Here is an 18,958-nt window from a genome sequence, read left to right on the forward strand (position 1 = left end):
GATGCAAAGGTCACCGTAAGGCATATTTTAATTGAAAATCCTTTGGATTTTGTGCCTGAGTTCCATGAAAGTTAAAGATTAAGGGAAAGAAAACTTACTATTTGTGAAGGCAACTCTTTTGCAGTTTGTATGCAAAAATAATGGGAATGAAAAATCATCTTTGGGAGGGAGCTCTTAGACGATCGCCCCTTAAAACGGCGCTGGGAGGTCTTAAAATATTTTCTGCTCGGGCATCATTGCATTCGTGTTTTCAATTGTCCCTCCTATAGTTACATACTGTGACAAAACTGATTTAGAATGCTTGCTAAAAATGACGACCAGGAACATCAGCAGAATCTCTACCGATACGATACTAGCTAGTTGATTCGGTATTGATGCGAATAAAACGTCTGATGATTCAGTAGAATCTCTTGGCCCGTTTTGTAAATCCGAGTCTAAATAATTTCCAGATTTTCCAGTATCAGGACAGACGTTTAATCTGCAATGTGTGACATCTTCGGAAATAATCAACATATCAAGGAAACGTAGGTATAGGTATAAAGCAAAAAGTGATTAATGTTAGATTTTACAATGTTTTTAAAATGCTAATTTTGCAATTAGCCCAACATGAAATGGTTTGCCAACAATTTTTAATAGGGTTAAGGAGGCAGGTATGAAAAATGTAATACTATTGTTTTAGACTTACCCAAGGCGTTTAAAAGATTTTGAAGGGTATAAAGGAAAATAGAAACTTTAGTATCCTTTTAAGAAGAGACAGTCTCACACTCAACCATTCATAGGCCTAATGTGATATTTAAAAAATAAAAAAGATAAAAAAGACAATAGGTACACATTTCAAATGAATTGAGAATCACCGCTCAGCTATGTGACGGCGTTTAATAATACAAAAAAGTCACATTATTCATGTATTGATACACGTATTGATAACATATATCCTAATAATAGGTACTTACTTTCACTAACATGAGATCAGAGTAGCTGACATTCATCAATCGTTGAGACCGATGTACTTTTTATGAATGGGTAACTCAAACAACAATAATCCAAACAAGAAAAACGGAAAAAAACCTGCTGTACATGTAGACGCAACAAAATTTGAAGAGGAGAGTAAAAAATAACAACAACATCAATTTTCAACGGGAATTATCTATGCAAGTGAAAGACATTTTATGTAGATCTATCTTCTGAGTTGAAACTTCTAAATTAGAATTAAGCTAAGCTCCTCAATGGAGCATAATGACTTTACATCGGTTTCCATGTCAGCATTATTTCGTGGCAATGCAAAATATTATACAACTCTCCAACTTATTTAAATATTCTCTTTAAAAGAGTTGGTATATTTTTCAGTTTGGTTGCAGTGGTTACATTTTTTCCTGCTGTAAAAAGGAAACAGAAGGCAGAACAAATAAGGGTAGATAAAACTAAACTTTCTTGAAACCTCATTTTTCCCCTCTGATTCAACTTCATTACTTACGCCCAGTGAGAACGTGGCACCTTTTCTACTTGCTTCGTTCTTTTTCAACACCGTCGTGATTTTGTGAACATTAGTTTTTAGTTTTTAAGTGACGACTGACTAGAATCCAAAAGCATTCTTTCTCCTTAAAACCTTTTTTATTTCGTTTGCGACGGTGTTAAAACAAATAAAAGGAAGATAGAAATAAATAAACGTTTACTGAAACATTTTCAGGCAGGTACGGTTTCTATTTACATGTTTAATGAAGCCAAATGTCTGTACTATTGAACAGAGCACCAATAAGGAGGAGAAGAGAAAGTATTTTCAATAAGAAAGCTTTGGTTATTGAAACCGGAAAATGGTGAGATAAAATATTCCTGTGGTAATAGTGTCACTAACTGCATGAAAATGAAGATTTCATATCGTGGATCCTACCTACTGAATTGATAATTTTATGGCCAAAAATCTACTAAAATGTGGAGAAATTCCAACTTACTCACTAATTCTTCAACCTGAGAAATAAGCTTGTTGTCTAAGAGTGATAAACAACGCAGGTTCGAGTGTAGGAAAATGGGAACTTGAGCCCAAAAGTTTTTAGCCAAATTGTGCAGAAAAATACGAATTAAATTACAGTGGTGTATGGTGATTATTGTTCAATATGGCAACACTATAAAAAAGAAGTATTATATCGACGGTGAAAGTCCGCAATCACATAACTCGTTTGCGGTGTCTGAAAATCTCCGCCTCTACGTCATTTTTTTAAAGGAGAGCAAATTGACATTATTTCTTGAAGTTTTAACCTAGAAAACGTCCGCGTTTTTTAAACTGTAACAGTAAATATCCACCAAAAAAGAATAAAAATAAAAATTTTTGATTCATCAAACTGAACATTGCAACATCCAATTCCAATTGCTCGTCCCAAAACACAAGGTCCGATACACATCTCCAAGCGCACACCACCGCCACGCCACTAAAAATTGAAATTCTGCATCAGACCCTACTCCCCAGCCTCCGATACCAGACCCGTACTGGAGGAGACGGTCTCTATCGATACCGAAAATTTTACAAGTCCAAAATCTCGAAAACAAAAAGTCGTATCAAAATTCGGTCCGCACAGTTTTCCGATCTTCGATAGTGTAAAAGAATCGCATCGGTCCGCGGCGGATCGGAGGAGGGCAATTTTCCGACAATTTTTCAATTTCCCGAATCAGACCCTACTCTCCAGTTTCCGATACTAGACCCATACTGGAGGAGACGGTCTATCGATGCCAAAATTTTTTACCGAAGTCCAAAAACCCGAATTTCTTGCCCCATCTGGCAACACTGTAAAGTTCTATGTTGCAAAATTTCACCGATATTTAAATCATTTTATCTAAGTGCACTATCCGGCAACGCTGTCGCATAACCACCATCTTGAAGGGGTAACACACACCATTGCATAACCCGCAGAATGAAGGGGCTACATGTACCATTGCATAACCCGCTTATTGAAGGGGCAACATATAATACTTCTTTTTTATAGGTTTGCCATTTTGAAGAATAATCACCATACACCACTTTAATTTAATTCGTATTTTTCTGCACAATTTGGCTAAAAACTTTTGGGCTCAAGTTCCCATTTTCCTACTACTGGTTCAAACCCCTTTACCAAAATAATTCAGAGCGAAAGTGAAATCAGGAATCACTTTGATGGAGGAAATAAATTTTCAAAGATAATTTCACAAATGGTTGGACAAAGATAAACGAAACATTTCTAGAACTTGAACTTTAACAGTGTACTGAAACTGAACTAGGAACATAATTGATTGCTCGACCTTCCAACTCCAAAATCGTGGACTAAAACATGCATAAGGGAAGATGAGTGCATCAAACTGAGAAATACCTACGTATTTAGGAAATTTTTTTAACAGGAAAGTCATTTGAAATCTGGATAAGATCATAACATCTCGGTTCTTTGTGGAGCATAACGTTTAAGAGATACCTAGTTGTTGCCTTCGATGGTTACCTTAAGAAATTGACCCTAATTTTAAATACAAACTTATGATTCAATTTTATTCATTTATACAGAGACATTGAACACAGGTTGGTTTATGATGTGTATTTCATTTAGCTTATGTTAGGGAGGAAAATAAAATAAAATAGATTAAATATTCTCTTCCCTGCATTATCACTATGATATTCAAAAAGCTGCGGTGAAACTAGCTGTCTTTTTTTATTAGATATGTATATTCCTGATGTGAATTAAGCTGCAGAGTAAACTGAGAAGGTTCTGATAATTTCCATGGGCCAGTTCGACTGAATTTTTTAATTGCATACTATGAAAGCACTAGGTGAAGTGAGTAAACTGGATTTTTTTTTTCAGATTTTTTTGAGCCCTCTGAGAAATCTTACTTTAAAAACACCAAAAATTGAAGGTCTCTGGAACGCTTTTTGAATCCTCATTGTTGGCGCCACGCGCTTGACGCCATTTTAAAACGTCACACATTAGGTGACCCTTTGGTTTATTTCGCGAGTTAGTCCGCACAATATGGCTGCTGATGCCTGGTTTGTTTCTTTAGTTAAAGTTTCTATTTGTGACACTATATTGTGAATCAGGGGTTAAATTGTACGAGAAATTCATTTAAACACTCGATTTTGTCCGAGATTATTAGGAAGTAATCTCGATTCAGCCACACCAGCACTTATCACCGGAAAATTTCTTCTTCAATCGGACCTTTGATGATTCATAGTCGAAGTAGCTTTAAACTGATTGATGATAAATGACACCATGAGTTTCATTTATTGATGAATCACAGCTCAAAGTTTCTTTAATGAGAAGCTGCGAGAGCAGGAATCTTATCTGGCAAAAGTGATTGCCTACCTGCAAAACCCACTTAAGACGGATCTGAGAAACTTTGAGTCACCACAAGCAGGTATTCACTCATTAATTACGCACAAAAATATCTGCAACTGGTGGAATTCCTTTGATAAATTAGGACTCTTGAGAGAAGGTCCTGCTAATAGAAAATTAGGCGATAATACCCATGTAACTTACAGTACCTGTGTATGCACTAGAGTGGTCACGCGTAAAGAACAGACACGAACAAACACTGAAGAAAAGGGCAGGACGGGATTAAGTTATTGTATAGTCTCTACTTTACTTCTAGACTGCTAATTTGAAGAACCAGGGCACATCTTTGATGTGTAACTTGGTTGGGACCAGAGGAACCTTAAACTACATGAAATCATATCGGTAAAGTTTGAGGGGTCAAGAGGCTGTAATACTAAAAACAAGGTTAACTTCAAACTCTTGCATGAATTCAAAACCACATATACCTACTTTACTTAGACAAGGAAACTACAAAACACTTGATTTGAGGCGAAAATGAAAAGAAAATGATCAAAGAAAAGAATGGCAGGGTTTGAACTTGTGAGAACTGACTTTCTGTTTCAGAATGCACTTAACAATGAGCCAACAGACTGAAGCTCCGAGTTGTAAAATACGATGGAAATGGTTGTCAAATGCTTTGTGGAAGTCGAAAGTATGGTTTAAAATTAAAGACAATTAAAGTATTTCAAGTTGTTTGGATCCTTCCTGTCATCAATCTCCGTTTGTTTACGAGCCCGTCGTTCCGATGGCCGATGCTCAGTCGCGGTCGCCCGGTGAATAAAATTCACGATCTGTAACGCCTCTTTTCATCAAGAAGGAGTTAGTTTCGGACGAAACCGAGTTTTCAATGAATTTCTCGTCAAATTTTACCCCTGCTTCACAATGTAGTGTCAAAAATAGAAAATTTAGCTAAGAAACAAACCGGGCAGCACCATATTGTTTGGACTAACTCAAAATAAACCAAGGGTCACCTAATGTGTGACGTCAGCCTTCAGCGTTCGCGCCAACAGCCCGGATTCAAATAGGTAGCGTTTTTGAGTGGTACGATTTTAAAATCGTCATTTCTCCCCTTAGAAATTTTTTTCAAACGTTTTTATCGTGCTCATCGTTCTTCTGGTGAAATTTTACTCTAAATGCAAACTTTTTAAGCCAATCCCTCACCAGCCGAACAGGCCCATTATATTATTCTTTCCGGCACACATACCTACATATAACGTTGAGAAGATTTTAGGACACACATTCATGTTTAACCAGATAAAAATGTACCCATATACCAACCTCGTCAAATCAGCTGCATAAAAAGTTCGGGAGAAATTATAAAAACGGTTTTAAAAATTCAGTTCGATGATTAAAACTTAATTATACAAATTCAATTGAACTATACCTCCTACACATTATTATCATTTTGGTGAGAGAAATAAATTCGAAAGGAGGTTTTCCATCACTTTTAAAGACTGCGTGCATGGTGATTCAGCTGCTAAAAATCACAGTAGTAACTTGAATGACTTGCAGCCTTTTTATTTTTGTTATTTGCTCCTGCCGTTCTATTTTTCCTTCCTAATGGTTCCGAAAGGTAGTTTTTAATCATACTAGGTAATTGTAATTGTTCTAAAGTTTGTTGATTATTGTTAATGGTTTTTAAAATTACGGCTCTACATCTATCTTGTAGATTTACAAAGTCTCGTCTCATAAACATTAAAGTCATCTCTGTCTTGGCTGCTGTTGAGCAGACCATAGGATAAAGGGCTTCTTTTACATCTTGTAGACCACTAAAAGCAATACCTAAATTTTTACCGTCCTTATAGTATGTAAGAGTTCCATTGATACCATCAAATAAAATTCCTATAATAGTGGCTTCATTCTCTCTGAAGGGCTTCGTATAAACTTTTCTATAACCTCCATGCCATAGAAGACCTTTATGTGAAAGGCCCCAACTATGCTGATTTTCACCAACTAAGTTGACAAAAGAACCTGCGTGTAACCGTGCCTGTTTTGTTCCCACTCCGAACATCATGCTCGTTCCAAAAATCCTCTGCGATATTTGGAGTTCCCAGTAGTATCTAAAAAACGAAATTTCAAATAAATTTAATTAACCTTGCAACAAAGAATTTAAATTCGTTAACATTTTACATTACCTATAACGAAAGTCTCAGGTACTCTATTCCAAAGGACAGCTATTAAAACGCTTCGTAACTCCTCTCTTAGACGGGCGAGCGAATGAAATACTTTGGATTTAGGGGCGCAAAATGTGTGCCCAACGAGAGAATCAGAATTAACATTAATTCCTGATCTCTGTGTAAAAATATCTAGGAGTAGATGACGGTAAGAAACTATGACAGAGTTCTCGTCTTTGAAAATGTCTGAGAAGTATTTAATCTCTCAATGTTCATGTTTGAGTCATCCAATCCGCCATCATCTGCCGTCTGTTCACTTTCGTTGACGGTTCCCTAATATAGCCAAAATACTAGTTTCAGATAATTATCGAGTGGATCCATATTTCATACATATTACTTATCCATTTTATGCAGTATTAAATATTTGTATCTAAATAAGATATTTTATAGGTATGCATTAGGGTGTCCCGAACTATCCAAAAAAATTTCTCGGGTCCACGATGTTCGATGGTTTTATTGTGTCATTATGTGAAACATTTAATATCCCCAAATTTGAGCAAAATCGGATGATTTTTAGTTCTGCCACGACGCGTTTTTAGTCGCGGCGAAAATGTTCGAGACTCGCCTTTTTAGCGTTTTGGACGCAACTTTTAAAGGCAGTTAGCAGCAATTACAGGCATCAAATTGTTTTTTGTCGTTCTTTTGCATAATACAGGGTGATCCAAAAGTCCCCTCCACCCCCTCTAACTTTTTACCTAATTCAGGTAAAGATTTGAAACTTGGGGGATATTCCAAGGTCAAAGGAAGCTACTTTTTGGCGCCCCTAAAATTTTGAGGGGGGGGGACGGCCCCCAACTTTAAATTTTCAAATGGGAAGACCCCCTTTATGATAGCTCGTTCGAAAGAGCATAAAAAAAGAAAACTTTTCGCGCAAACCCGAAGTCAATATCTCAAACCGTTTCAAAATGGCGGCCGGTTAAAGTTCAAAATGGCCGAAAATTCACACCGGTTATTTGTTGATGGATTTGCGCGAAAACTGGTATGTTGGGGTATTTTGACACGAGAAAAACGAATTTGACGTTAGATTTTTAAAAAAATCGAAATTTCCAACATGGCCGCTGGTCAAAGTTCAAAATGACCAAAAATTGATTTTTTTATAAATCCCTGTTCAATTTTGTTTATCTTATGCCAATATACTCTCAAATTCCAAGTTTTAGGCAAATCCGTCAGGAAAAAACCAAGGTGAAAATTTTCGGCCATTTTAAACTTTAACCGGCGGCCATTTTGGAAATTTTGGTTTTTTTGAAAATCTAACGTCAAATTCGTTTTTCTCGTGTCAAAATACCCCTACAAACCGATTTTCGCGTAAATCCATCGACAAATAACCGGTGTGAATTTTCGGACATTTTGAACTATAACCGGCCGCCATTTTGAAACGGTTTGAGATATCGACCTCGGCTTGCGCGAAAAGTTTTCCTTTTTTTATGCTCTTTCGAACGAGCTATCACAAAGGGGGTCTTCCCATTTGAAAATTAAAAGTTGTGGTCCGTTGCCCCCCCCCCCCCCCCAAGGGGGGCCAATCAGTAGCTCCCTTTGACCTTGGAACATCCCTCAAGTTTCAAATCTTTAGCTGAATTAGGTAAAAATTAGAGGGAGTGGAAGGAACTTTTGGATCACCCTGTATAGTGATAGTGTGTGATCTCGTGTGGAGGTTGGGCGGTTGAGTTGGGCTCCTTCTCACTCCGTGTGTTCTCTTTTTGCTGTTTCACTCTTCACCCTTCCGGAACTCCGGTCCCATGCGACGACTTTTCCCGTAGCGGGCAAAGTCGACCTTTACACCGGTATGGAATGGCTCTTCTGGACAAAGGTATGGCTACTGGAGTAAGCTTTAACAAGCATGGCCTGCACAACCCCGATAATTGTATTCCTTGCATAAAGGGCAAACATGCTCGTAAACCATTCAAGAAAATAGGCTGTGATCTTGCAAAATAATTATTGGGCACTGGGCTTATTGATCTTTGCGGGCCAATGAACATTCAATCTTTCAGCGGTGAGAAATAAATACTCACCTTTTCTGATGATCTCTCAAGAAAAGTTTTCATTTATTTTTTGCGAGCCAAGTATGAGGTTTATGACCATTTTAATGGACTTCAAGGCTTTAGCAGAAACCAGACGGAAAGGAAAGTAAAAATTCTTAGATCCGACAGTTGTATTGTATTGACAAATATATCAGCAACGCTACGGTCAAGTTCTTTCGGCAGAATAGTATTTTGTACCAGAAATCAGTGTCTAGATCGCCGCAACAAAATGGTGATACTAAGAGGGTGAATCGTTGGATCATGAAGAAGACTCGCTGCATGCTAGAGGACGCAAATCTTCCAAAAGAGTTTTGGGCGGAAGCAGCCAATACAGCTGTCCACTTAAAATATCGTTCCCCCACAGCCCACAGGGCTGTCGTCGGTAAAGCACCCCAAAGAGTTTGAAGTGGAAAGAAAGTGGATTTGTCTCATCTGAGAATTTTTGGCTGTGAGGCATATCGACGGTGTAAGTCGGCAATCACATAACTCGGTTTGCGACGTCGCAGACTTCTTGTCACACTTTATTATTTAAACGGAAAACTACTCAACGGCAATTCTTTAAAACTGCCGTGATTTTTCTTCTCTGCGCGAAGAAAATTCTGCAAAAACTTCAAAAAATGATGTCAATTTAAGTTCCTTTAAAAAAAAAACAAAGAGGCGAAGATTTTCAGACACCGCAAACGAGATTTTTCAGGAGAGGGAAAAAACTCTCTACATTCCTCATCTTTCAAGGTAGAGGGGAAATAATTCTTAGAGACAGCAAAGATAAGATGCTTTATAAGACTCTATCATCATTTTGAATAATATTCTCGTCTGTCAGGAGAAATGACCGAAAAACCGAGTTATGTGTTTTGAGTTCTACGTTTTTAGGTGACTTCCAAATTTTTTTCGGCTGAAATATTTTGATAGCAGGTAAAGGGCATCTTCTACACTTCATTTCTGCAGCTAACTCAAAACCGCCAAAAATCGAGTTATGTGATTGCCGACTTTCACCGTCGATATGCATGTATCAGATGCATTGAGGAAGAAACTGGATGCAAAGAGTAAGAAGCACATTTTTGTCGGTTATTCAGAAGAATCGAAAAGCATATCGTCTCATTGACCCAAAAAATCCAAATAAGATAGTGTGGTTACACGATATACCTAGTGTTCATTGAAAACGGACAGAGTGCGAAGCTGAAATCAGAAAGTGCTGAATCTGAAATTAAAAGTACCAAAGATTCAGTTCGAATTCGTGTAAACAGAACTGGTACCAATAATGACAACACCGATGAATCTTTCAACCAACTGAGTGAAAACCGTTTTACGCCCCATCAGGCAAAGGAAGAAAAAGGAGTTTCCAGATTACGTGATGTATCTCTGTGATGAAGTCGAATCTGCTCCAGTGACCTACAGTCAAGCGGTCAAAAGTCAGAAGACTGTGCACAGTGGCAACTAGCGATGGAGAAAGAAATGCAGACTTTGCACCACAACAACACATGGAGACTCGTCGAAAGACCAAAAGATGTCAATGTTATTAGATGTAAGTGGGTTTATAAAATTAAACATCGCCAGTCAATGGTGATCCTAAGTTCAAGGCTAGGTTAGCCGCTATAAGGTTCACACAAGAGTTTGGTGTTGACTATGAAGAGACATTTTCTACAGTCATGTGCAAATCCTCTCCCAGATTACTCTTTAGTTTGTCTGCAAAATTGGGTTTCAAGATTGACCATGTTGATGTTAACAATGCCGTTTTAAACGGAGACTTATCTGAAACCCTGGTAAAAATGATCACCTAAAAAATAGGTGACATCACCTGAAAAATAGGTGACAACACGTAGAAGCTTGGTGATATCACTTGGAAGGTAGGTGACATCACTTGGAAGGTAGGTGACATCACCTGGAAGGTAGGTGACATCACCTGGAAGCTAGGTGACATCACCTGGAAGCTAGGTGACATCACCTGGAAGCTAGGGGACATCACACAGGTCGCATTTGAGTTTCAGGATTAAGTAAGGAAAGTTGAATATTACCTAGCTAATTATTGGATAATTTCATGGGTACATAATAGAACATTTGTTTCGTGCTAAACATTTTTATAGCTCCAGTGGAAAAAAACTATAAGAATAAATATATGTAAAAAAAAGGAAATTTAGAACATTAAGTAAAATAAGAACAAGAATGAAGTAAAAATAAAATAGATTAAAGACATGAAATGTAGAAAAATATACGTTAGAAGTGGACGTTAGAAAATGAAAAAAGTCACAAAAACAAAATAAAGTGAAAAAGAAAATGCAGTCTGAAAATGAACCATACTAAATAAAATAAAATTAAATAAAATAAAATAAAACACAGACAAAATTAAAATAACACAGCGTGATAAAATAAAAAAGTAAAAAAAATAAAGTAAATTAAAAAAATAAAATATAGTGAAAAAGTAAAATAGGGAAAATAATATAATAGAGTGTAATAATAAAGTAGAGTAAAATAAATAAAAAAGAATATAAAATAAAATAAAGGTACTTAAAAATAAAAAAATAGGTCAAAAAATAAAATGAAGTAAAGTAATAAACTGAAATGAATTAAAGTAAAAAACGAACAAATCAATAAAAACTGGTCGAGATATCCTGGCTGTACAGTGCACGTTTAATTCGAAGCTAAATGCAGGTTTTTTGTCACTGTTTTCAGGCGGCCGGCATATCTTAGTTGGTAAGGTCTTCATTCACTGTTCGGGAGGTCCCAGGTTCAATTCCCGGAGCAGGCAAATAATTCCAAATCGAAATTCCAACGCAAGTGCCTAGCAGTGTGACGTGGATGCCATTCTTCACAGTTTTTGAAATAATCCCCGTACATAACCCATTTTGAGGGGGGGGGGGGGGCTTTTTTTCACGGTCCCGCAATGCTAGCCACAATCAACTACATGTAGTTTTGGGTGACATCACCTAAAATTTTAGGTGACATCACCTGTTCCAAAAATCACCTCACCTAAATTAGGTGAGGTGATGTCACCTATATTTTTAGCTGATAATTTTTACCAGAGAACTTTCTACAGAACAGCCTCAATGCTTCGTAGATGAAAATGACAAAGATAAGGTTTGCTTACCCACTCTCAGAGGCTTTGTATTGTCCCACCTATAATCCCATCCCACCTATAATAGTTACCCAACCTATGTCGTCAATTCTTTCGTTCACGATAACTACCGTTAGATTTACGTTAGCTGATTCAAATTTGGTAATTTTGTCCATTTTGGTCTGATGAAGAACTGTATAGATTTTCGGTTAAATCGCATTTACCGATTACTTATAAACGGTAATTAACGTAAGTGCCCCACAGACGCTGTTTTCCACTAATATTTTTTTATTGTTCCATTCCTTGGTTTCCTTGGTAACCTTTGTTTGCTATCAGCTGATGTTTTATTTCAATTTCTTTTTTCATTTTTTCATTTTTTCATTTATATATATATATATATATATCATTGCTAGGTTGGTTTTACTTTTTTTGCCAGCATTTATTCTACCTCCCCCCCCCCCCCCAACTAATTTTTCTAGCTCCATCTTCCTTTCCCGTCAACTCATTTTCTATCGATTTTATAATTTTTTTTAATGTCATGTCTTGCTCCCCTACCACCATTTTTTCGGGGTTATTGATATTTTAGCGGCCTCTAGACCCGTGACTCCAGTCACGGGCATTTCGCCAGTTTAAAACAAGCGTCACGTGTCTGGCACGGAATGAACGACTCAGTTATGTTACAGTTAGGTTTTACAAAGTCTACATATGAACCTTGTGTGTACCTCAAAATTTCAAAAGATCTGTATACCATTGTAGCCGTACATATTGATGACTCCCTAATCTTTTCAAATGATGAATAAAAATGTTTGGCTTGAAAAGCTTCCTTCCTCGTCATTTAGAAACTAAACAATACACTTGGTATGTTGTTATTTCTTAACTCAAAACAAGATATTGCTCACTCGTTGTTTTCACTTCAGACGCATTCCAAAGGCGCGGAATCGATCTCACAATAATTTATAGGTAGACCACATGATTTCAAAATATTGCAATTTCATGGAATAAAAATGACAATTTTATTCCATCAAATTGCAACATGATTTCAATGTTTCCATTCCATAACTATTAATTTGTGCGATATGTTGTTGTTTTTTGTTTTTCTGTTCGGGAAAAGTTAGTATTTGCATCGTGGCCCGGGTGAAAATTGGCAGTAGGATCTGTGTTTCAAAATACTATAGACCAACAGCCGGCTGCGAGATTTCCTATAGCTTCTATAGGCGATGGCGGTAAAGCTACAGCCAGGCGATAAACTGTATAGCCCGGCTTAACAATTTTTTATCGCTTCGTATAGCTCGGCCGTATGATTTTCTTCACTTTCTACAGCCAGCTATATGATTTTCTATCGCCTTCTATGTACCTATAGCCGACCTTGAGAATTCCTATGGTATTTTAAAACGCAGCTTCTATTGCCAATTTTTACCGGTGGGACATTTAGTTTTGATGATCAGTATGCTCCTTATTGATATTTACACTCACCTGCCGTTATTCAGAGCTCTAGTTCCCCTTACACCTGCTGTCCCGCTGCTCCAGTGAGGATGGAATTGGACGTATCTAAGTCCCGGGCCATGAAGCCGCACCTCTGGGCTACGATTTTCTTTGTCCCAAGTCCAGTTGTCTGCGCATCCAAGGAGAAGTGGGCAAGTAGACATTCCCTCCTATATTGAAAATATTTTACAAAAGTAAACTAATGTTTTCGAAGAAAATTCAAAACGAATAATATAATAAATATACGATACCTACATACCTACTACCTATGTTATTTATCCAATGGAACGTTGCTTTTGGAGGGAGGGGAAAGAAATATCAAGCATTCCGGATCCGCATTTCCGCATATATTTCCACTCTGAACACAATTGTGTCCTCGTTTTAGGTACATCTCCAGGCACCAATTCGACATAAAATCGAAGTTCTTCATCTTAAGCTTCAAGGAGTTCTTGGGACCCAAAAATGGCAGACATTGTAAACAGATGGTGTACAGAATGACTTAAAATGTGGGTTTATTTGCATAAAGCATCGGAGAAAATTCAAATGTATTATTACCTACAACGTTCTTTAATAGTTTTACTGATGTTTCACGGCCAATCATGTGCTATTTTCTAAAGAAATCATCTGAAATATACTTAGTGACTATTATGGTTAATAATTCGCAAGTTCGGCTGGTGATACTTGTCAACAGCTGGCACTAACTCCCGTTTTATCATCGAAGAGTGTACCTACATATAGAGGTAAAAGATATATTTTATTTCGACGACGCTGCGATAACGTCAGCGAGTGTCGTCGACACTGACCATTATAAGCAGCTATCATACGTAAGTACTTACAGTCCCCGACGTGTGATAGCTGCTTCAGATGGAGGGTCATCGGAGTGTCGCATAGTGGATCCGCTTAAAGAGAGAGGTTTAACGTGAAATTTTTGACTAAAACTGCAAATTTTGATGTTTATTTCGTCACATTTTAAAGGACTACGTGCAAAACGGGCCATTTGGGGCTCGGGGCGGATACTTTTGAGACTTGCCCTATTCATTCACCTAATAATGCCCCATCTTTTCCCAAAGTTTCAAGCCCCCCAAAAATTTTGGGGAGACGCGGCGGGGGGTCAAAGTTAAAAACCGGCAAAATTTTCGCGAATTTATTACTCGAAAATCAAGAAGTTTTGGGAAATGCGGTTTAAACGAGCGTATTCAGCGTGACAAGAGCTTTCAGAAAATGTATAACATCATAGGGTTTTGTCAACTTCAGCTCGAGTTATCGCCTCCGAAGCGCCGGAACGCTCAAAAAAGACCCCTTATTTTTTCACGTTTGGGCCGATTTAAAAAAAAGCCATTTTTTTATTTTCATGAAAAACTGATATATTGTTCCTGACTCTCTGTAGCCCCTCTAGCTCTTTACCGCATGCTGGGGAAATGTTTCGGTCGCGAGTTATATGAGCGGAAAGGAGCGAAGGTCGGGAAAATTGGCTATTTTAAACTGCGCGCGCGGCGTTGATCGGAGGGAAAACGTTCCCTCCCACTCAGTTCGGCGAATCACACTCCTCTGCCGACCTCGCATTGTTGCCACATGTCTCCTAATCCGTCACCGCGCGCAGTTTAAAATAGCCGATTTTCCCGACCTTCGCTCCTTTCCGCTTTTATAACTCGCGACCAAAACATTTCCCCAGCATGCGGTAAAGAGCTAGAGGGGCTACAGAGAGTCAGGAACAATATATCAGTTTTTCATGAAAATAAAAAAATGGCTTTTTTTTAAATCGGCCCAAACGTGAAAAAATAAGGGGTCTTTTTTGAGCGTTCCGGCGCTTCGGAGGCGATAACTCGAGCTGAAGTTGACAAAACCCTATGATGTTATACATTTTCTGAAAGCTCTTGTCACGCTGAATACGCTCGTTTAAACCGCATTTCCCAAAACTTCTTGATTTTCTAGTAATAAATTCGCGAAAATTTTGCCGGTTTTTAACTTTGACCCCCCGCCGCGTCTCCCCAAAATTTTTGGGGGGCTTGAAACTTTGGAAAAAGATGGGGCATTGTTAGGTGAATGAATAGGGCAAGTCTCAAAAGTATCCGCCCCGAGCCCCAAATGGCCCGTTTTGCACGTAGTCCTTTCAAGGGGTGCTCACTGAAGGGGATATTTTGAGGAAACCAATAGAACCACCTTCAGAACGTCAAAATTGTGTATAAACGGAGCTGCTATAAGTGTTTAGAGTTGCAAATTTTGTCCGACCACGCCTACTGACTCGATCCATTGTGCGTCGTTGGAAAATGTGGGCGTGGCTGGGGACTATGGGAAAAACGAAAATCGGTTTGTAGTCCTGCAAAACTCCCGTGGAATCCCGTGTGTCGTCGTCGGCGCGAAGCGCCTACGGGGGGTTGAACCGCGAAGCGGTCAGGAGGTACTTCATCAAAAATTTAGGGGGCTAGAGAGGTAAAAGTAGGTATAGATGAACCCATGAGGGGGATGGGGTGAGGTACCTGTGAACAATGGAGATGTGCATACTTACATTATCCTCCGCAGGGTCGACATATTCGGTTCGGTCGTTCTGAACTATCATGTCACTGTGTCGACGTAAGATGGGAAAAGCCGATGGATAATTTTAAGAGTAAAGTAGTGATTAACAATAAGTTCGCAACAATATGCATACTAGGAATCTCAATCTGCTCTCATCATAAATCTGTGAACATAACAATCGCACTGCTTTATTGGGTAGAAACCAATTTTCAGTTTAAAACTGATTTCTCCTTAGCATGTAATTCTAACATCTTCATTGGAGTGTACTTTCTATAATATCGATGATGAAACTCCCAAACCGTACGTACCTAGGTATTAAGGTTCACGGCGTTGCAGACTTCCTGTTGTGGGTACTTAATATTTTACCTGGAGAACGACTCAACGTCGTCGCTAAAAAACTTTCGTACTTTTGCTTCTTTGTGCGAAGAAAATTATTAAAAAACTGATGAATGATGCAGACTTGTTCGCCCTCAAACAAATAAAATAGGAGTGGAGATTTTTAAACACGAAAAATAAGATACGTGCTTTGTGACTTTCACCGTCGATATGTGGCTCCTCGTAAAAACTGCATAGGTACAATAATCACTTGCCCTCGATGAAAACTGCTCAGATCAGCTTCTTGATAAGACTTTAACATTCTGTTCATCGCTTCAAACTCCCCAATTGCAAAAACATGGCAAACACTAAACACACGAGTTAGGTAGGTAGGTAGGTACTTCGAACACAAATAACTCATCAAACACACTAAACAAGTTTTTCACAACATTTTAAGATGCGTTTTGATCAGGAGCACCACCTTAGGAAATCTATGGGCAGAATACTTTACCTAATAATGTGAGTAGAATCTTTTCAAACATAAAGGAAACAAATTTTGTGGGCTCGGTAGACCATTTTATTGATGATTAACACATGAATACTTTATTATTAGTAAAAACGTATCAGATGAAATATATGATACTTGGAACAATGAAACGTTTTAAAAAATACTTTTACCAACGGCTAATGATTACTTTTGGCAATTGATAATACATTTTCAATTTATTTTGAATCTTTTTGATAGTAATGCAGGACACAGGTAACGTAGATTTCCTCCAAAACACCGAGTAGGTAGGCATAAAACCAAGAATACTTTAATATCTCTTTGATCGGATACTTTCGTTTTTTTTCACATTAGAAAATGTTGGTTACGGCTGAGATGATTGGCTGATTACCCTCGCCACCACTCTGAAACAGCATTAGGTACCTCAATTTTCCATGAAAAACTTCAAAAACATGGAGGAGTAGGGGAATTCCTGATCAAAGCGAAACTAATGTATATTTAAAATAAGGTTTCTAAAAGTCCATATATTGCATAAACCTACTCGTGCTTAAAACTGTTCTGACAAAGTAGGATCAGTTACAACCGCCTTGCAGGTACCTAACTGTACCAGACGATACAGGAAAAGGAACTTGAATCGTACTGTAATGAGGGGTGGAAATCCTGAAACTCATGAGACCAGTCTTCCAATGTCATTTACGTCCAGGACTTCTGCCGTTTTCGCATGACGATGTTAAATTAATTGAATATTTTGACCTGCAAATAAAGTGCGTGAGTCCTGAAAGTCATTCGCCATACTAGACATTATTAAGATGGATCTTCAGCTTTTGCGCAACGCATTCTGGGTACGATCGATATACCTATTTCAAATTTGAACCTTTATGTGAATTATTTTGGGAAAATCTGGATGTCAGTCTGTAGATAAATCATTGGAAAATGTTCGCACTGAAAATCATCCTCCAAAATCTTTAAAAAAAAAACCAAAAATACTGTTTCCATTTTGCAACCAATTTCAATGTATCGATGTCAATGGTCGATTGAAAACAGTACTTTTGACTTTATTTTAAGATTTTAGAGGATGATTTTCGCGACGAACATTCTTCAATGATTTAACTACAGTCTGAAATTCTGATTTTTCCACAATAATTCACCTGGAGTTTAAAATTTGAGATATATCGATCGTGCTGAGAATGCAGTGCACAAAAGCTGAAGAACCACCTGAACAACGGAAGGCACATCTCATGAATGTTTGAAACTCGGCCCTTCTAAAAAAATTACGGTTTACTCAAGAGTTACCTGTTTTTGAATCGGAGCCTGACAGGGTAGCCACTGCTGTGAAGGGTAAAGTCCGACTGAATGACAGGGACAAAGCAGCATGAGCACAGCACCACCCCTCTCCTCCTCATCACGGGGGCGCCACGCCGCGCGTGCCACGATCGATAATTCACCCTTGCCTCTTCAGCACCGCGCGTCAAGTACTCTCTCGCACAATATCGATCTCTTCGTGTTGCCATGGTCATCGATAAAGTATACCTTTGAACCAACAGGAAAGTATTTGGAATAGGTTATTTTTGTTCAATACGGCACCGGAGTATGAACACCCCTCAGCAGAGTAAAGTCATACTGCAAGCCCATACAGATGCGTTTCTACATCCTCCGCCTCCCTTTCATGCTCAGAAGTAATGTCCACTCTGTCAAGACTGAGACACAAGACGGTGAGGGAGGACGGCTACCTCACTTGGCAAAGTGTGTTCTACTGGAGGAGTTAGGAATATTAGGTATGACACTTCGCGAAAACTTAACGAAACTGAAATACTGTGGTACTCCTGGCTGCAGAATTTTTTTCCTTGCGTTAATATGCAAAAACTAATGATTTATTCATTTGCCGATTTTTTGAGAGATGAGTTTCGATTTTATCTACAAAACAATATTTTAGATGGAGAAAATGTAATGTTATTGGAAAAGCGCGTAGTATTTAGAATAGGTACTCAGAATCAATGGGGAAGTATATCAATCGGCTAATAAATGTATATTTTAATTAATTGTTTTATTGGGGTAGGTTTTAAATAAAATTTATACAGGTACCTAGGTTTATGGTGATTTTTCAGCTGTAGTTCCGGGAAATTCCACCACGTTGCGCACCGAAAATCTGACTTCAAAATCACAACATATAAATTAAATTCTAGGACTCATGTTTTAGCAACACATGTTAAGATGTTTCAAGCCAAACACGAACTTTGAAAGTTAAAAATTAAAGCCTAAAACTTGATCCTGGTCTCTCTTATGAGATGCCTGTAAGTGCGAGGGAGATAGTTCACTGTGTGAGAGAGATATCTACAACTGCTCTGCAACCCGTGATTGGTCGTATCAAGGTCATTTTGCATAGGTAACCCTACTTTCTTCTGAGATCAAGATAAAGAGCTTCCGAAAAAAACTGTTTACGTCCTTTTCAGTGTCAACGGGAAGAAGATTGTTATACCTAGAAAGTATGACTCTTGGATTTTGAAACAAGTTCCTTTAATTCTCATAATAGCTCAAGAATTCAGGTGGAGCTGTACAGACTCTAATGGCGTGAACCATGC

The 18,958-nt window shown here is 38.1% G+C and overlaps 1 protein-coding gene across 1 annotated transcript; it reads right to left on the reverse strand.

The window, feature by feature from the left end:
* Positions 1–826: 826 nt before the first annotated feature.
* SP555 (SPRY domain-containing SOCS box protein SP555) lies at positions 827–18,670 on the reverse strand. The gene is made up of 5 exons (XM_019049519.2): positions 18,462–18,670; positions 17,673–17,909; positions 15,552–15,722; positions 13,037–13,215; positions 827–6,382 (listed from the first exon to the last, which is right to left on the reverse strand). Exons 3-5 carry the CDS (start codon positions 15,600–15,602, stop codon positions 5,800–5,802), a joined length of 813 nt encoding a protein of 270 aa, XP_018905064.2. The 5' UTR covers positions 15,603–15,722; positions 17,673–17,909; positions 18,462–18,670; the 3' UTR covers positions 827–5,799.
* Between the last annotated feature and the right edge of the window lie 288 nt (positions 18,671–18,958).

The sequence above is a fragment of the Bemisia tabaci genome, chromosome 1 (assembly GCF_918797505.1).
Source record: "Bemisia tabaci chromosome 1, PGI_BMITA_v3".
NCBI lineage: Eukaryota > Metazoa > Arthropoda > Insecta > Hemiptera > Aleyrodidae > Bemisia > Bemisia tabaci.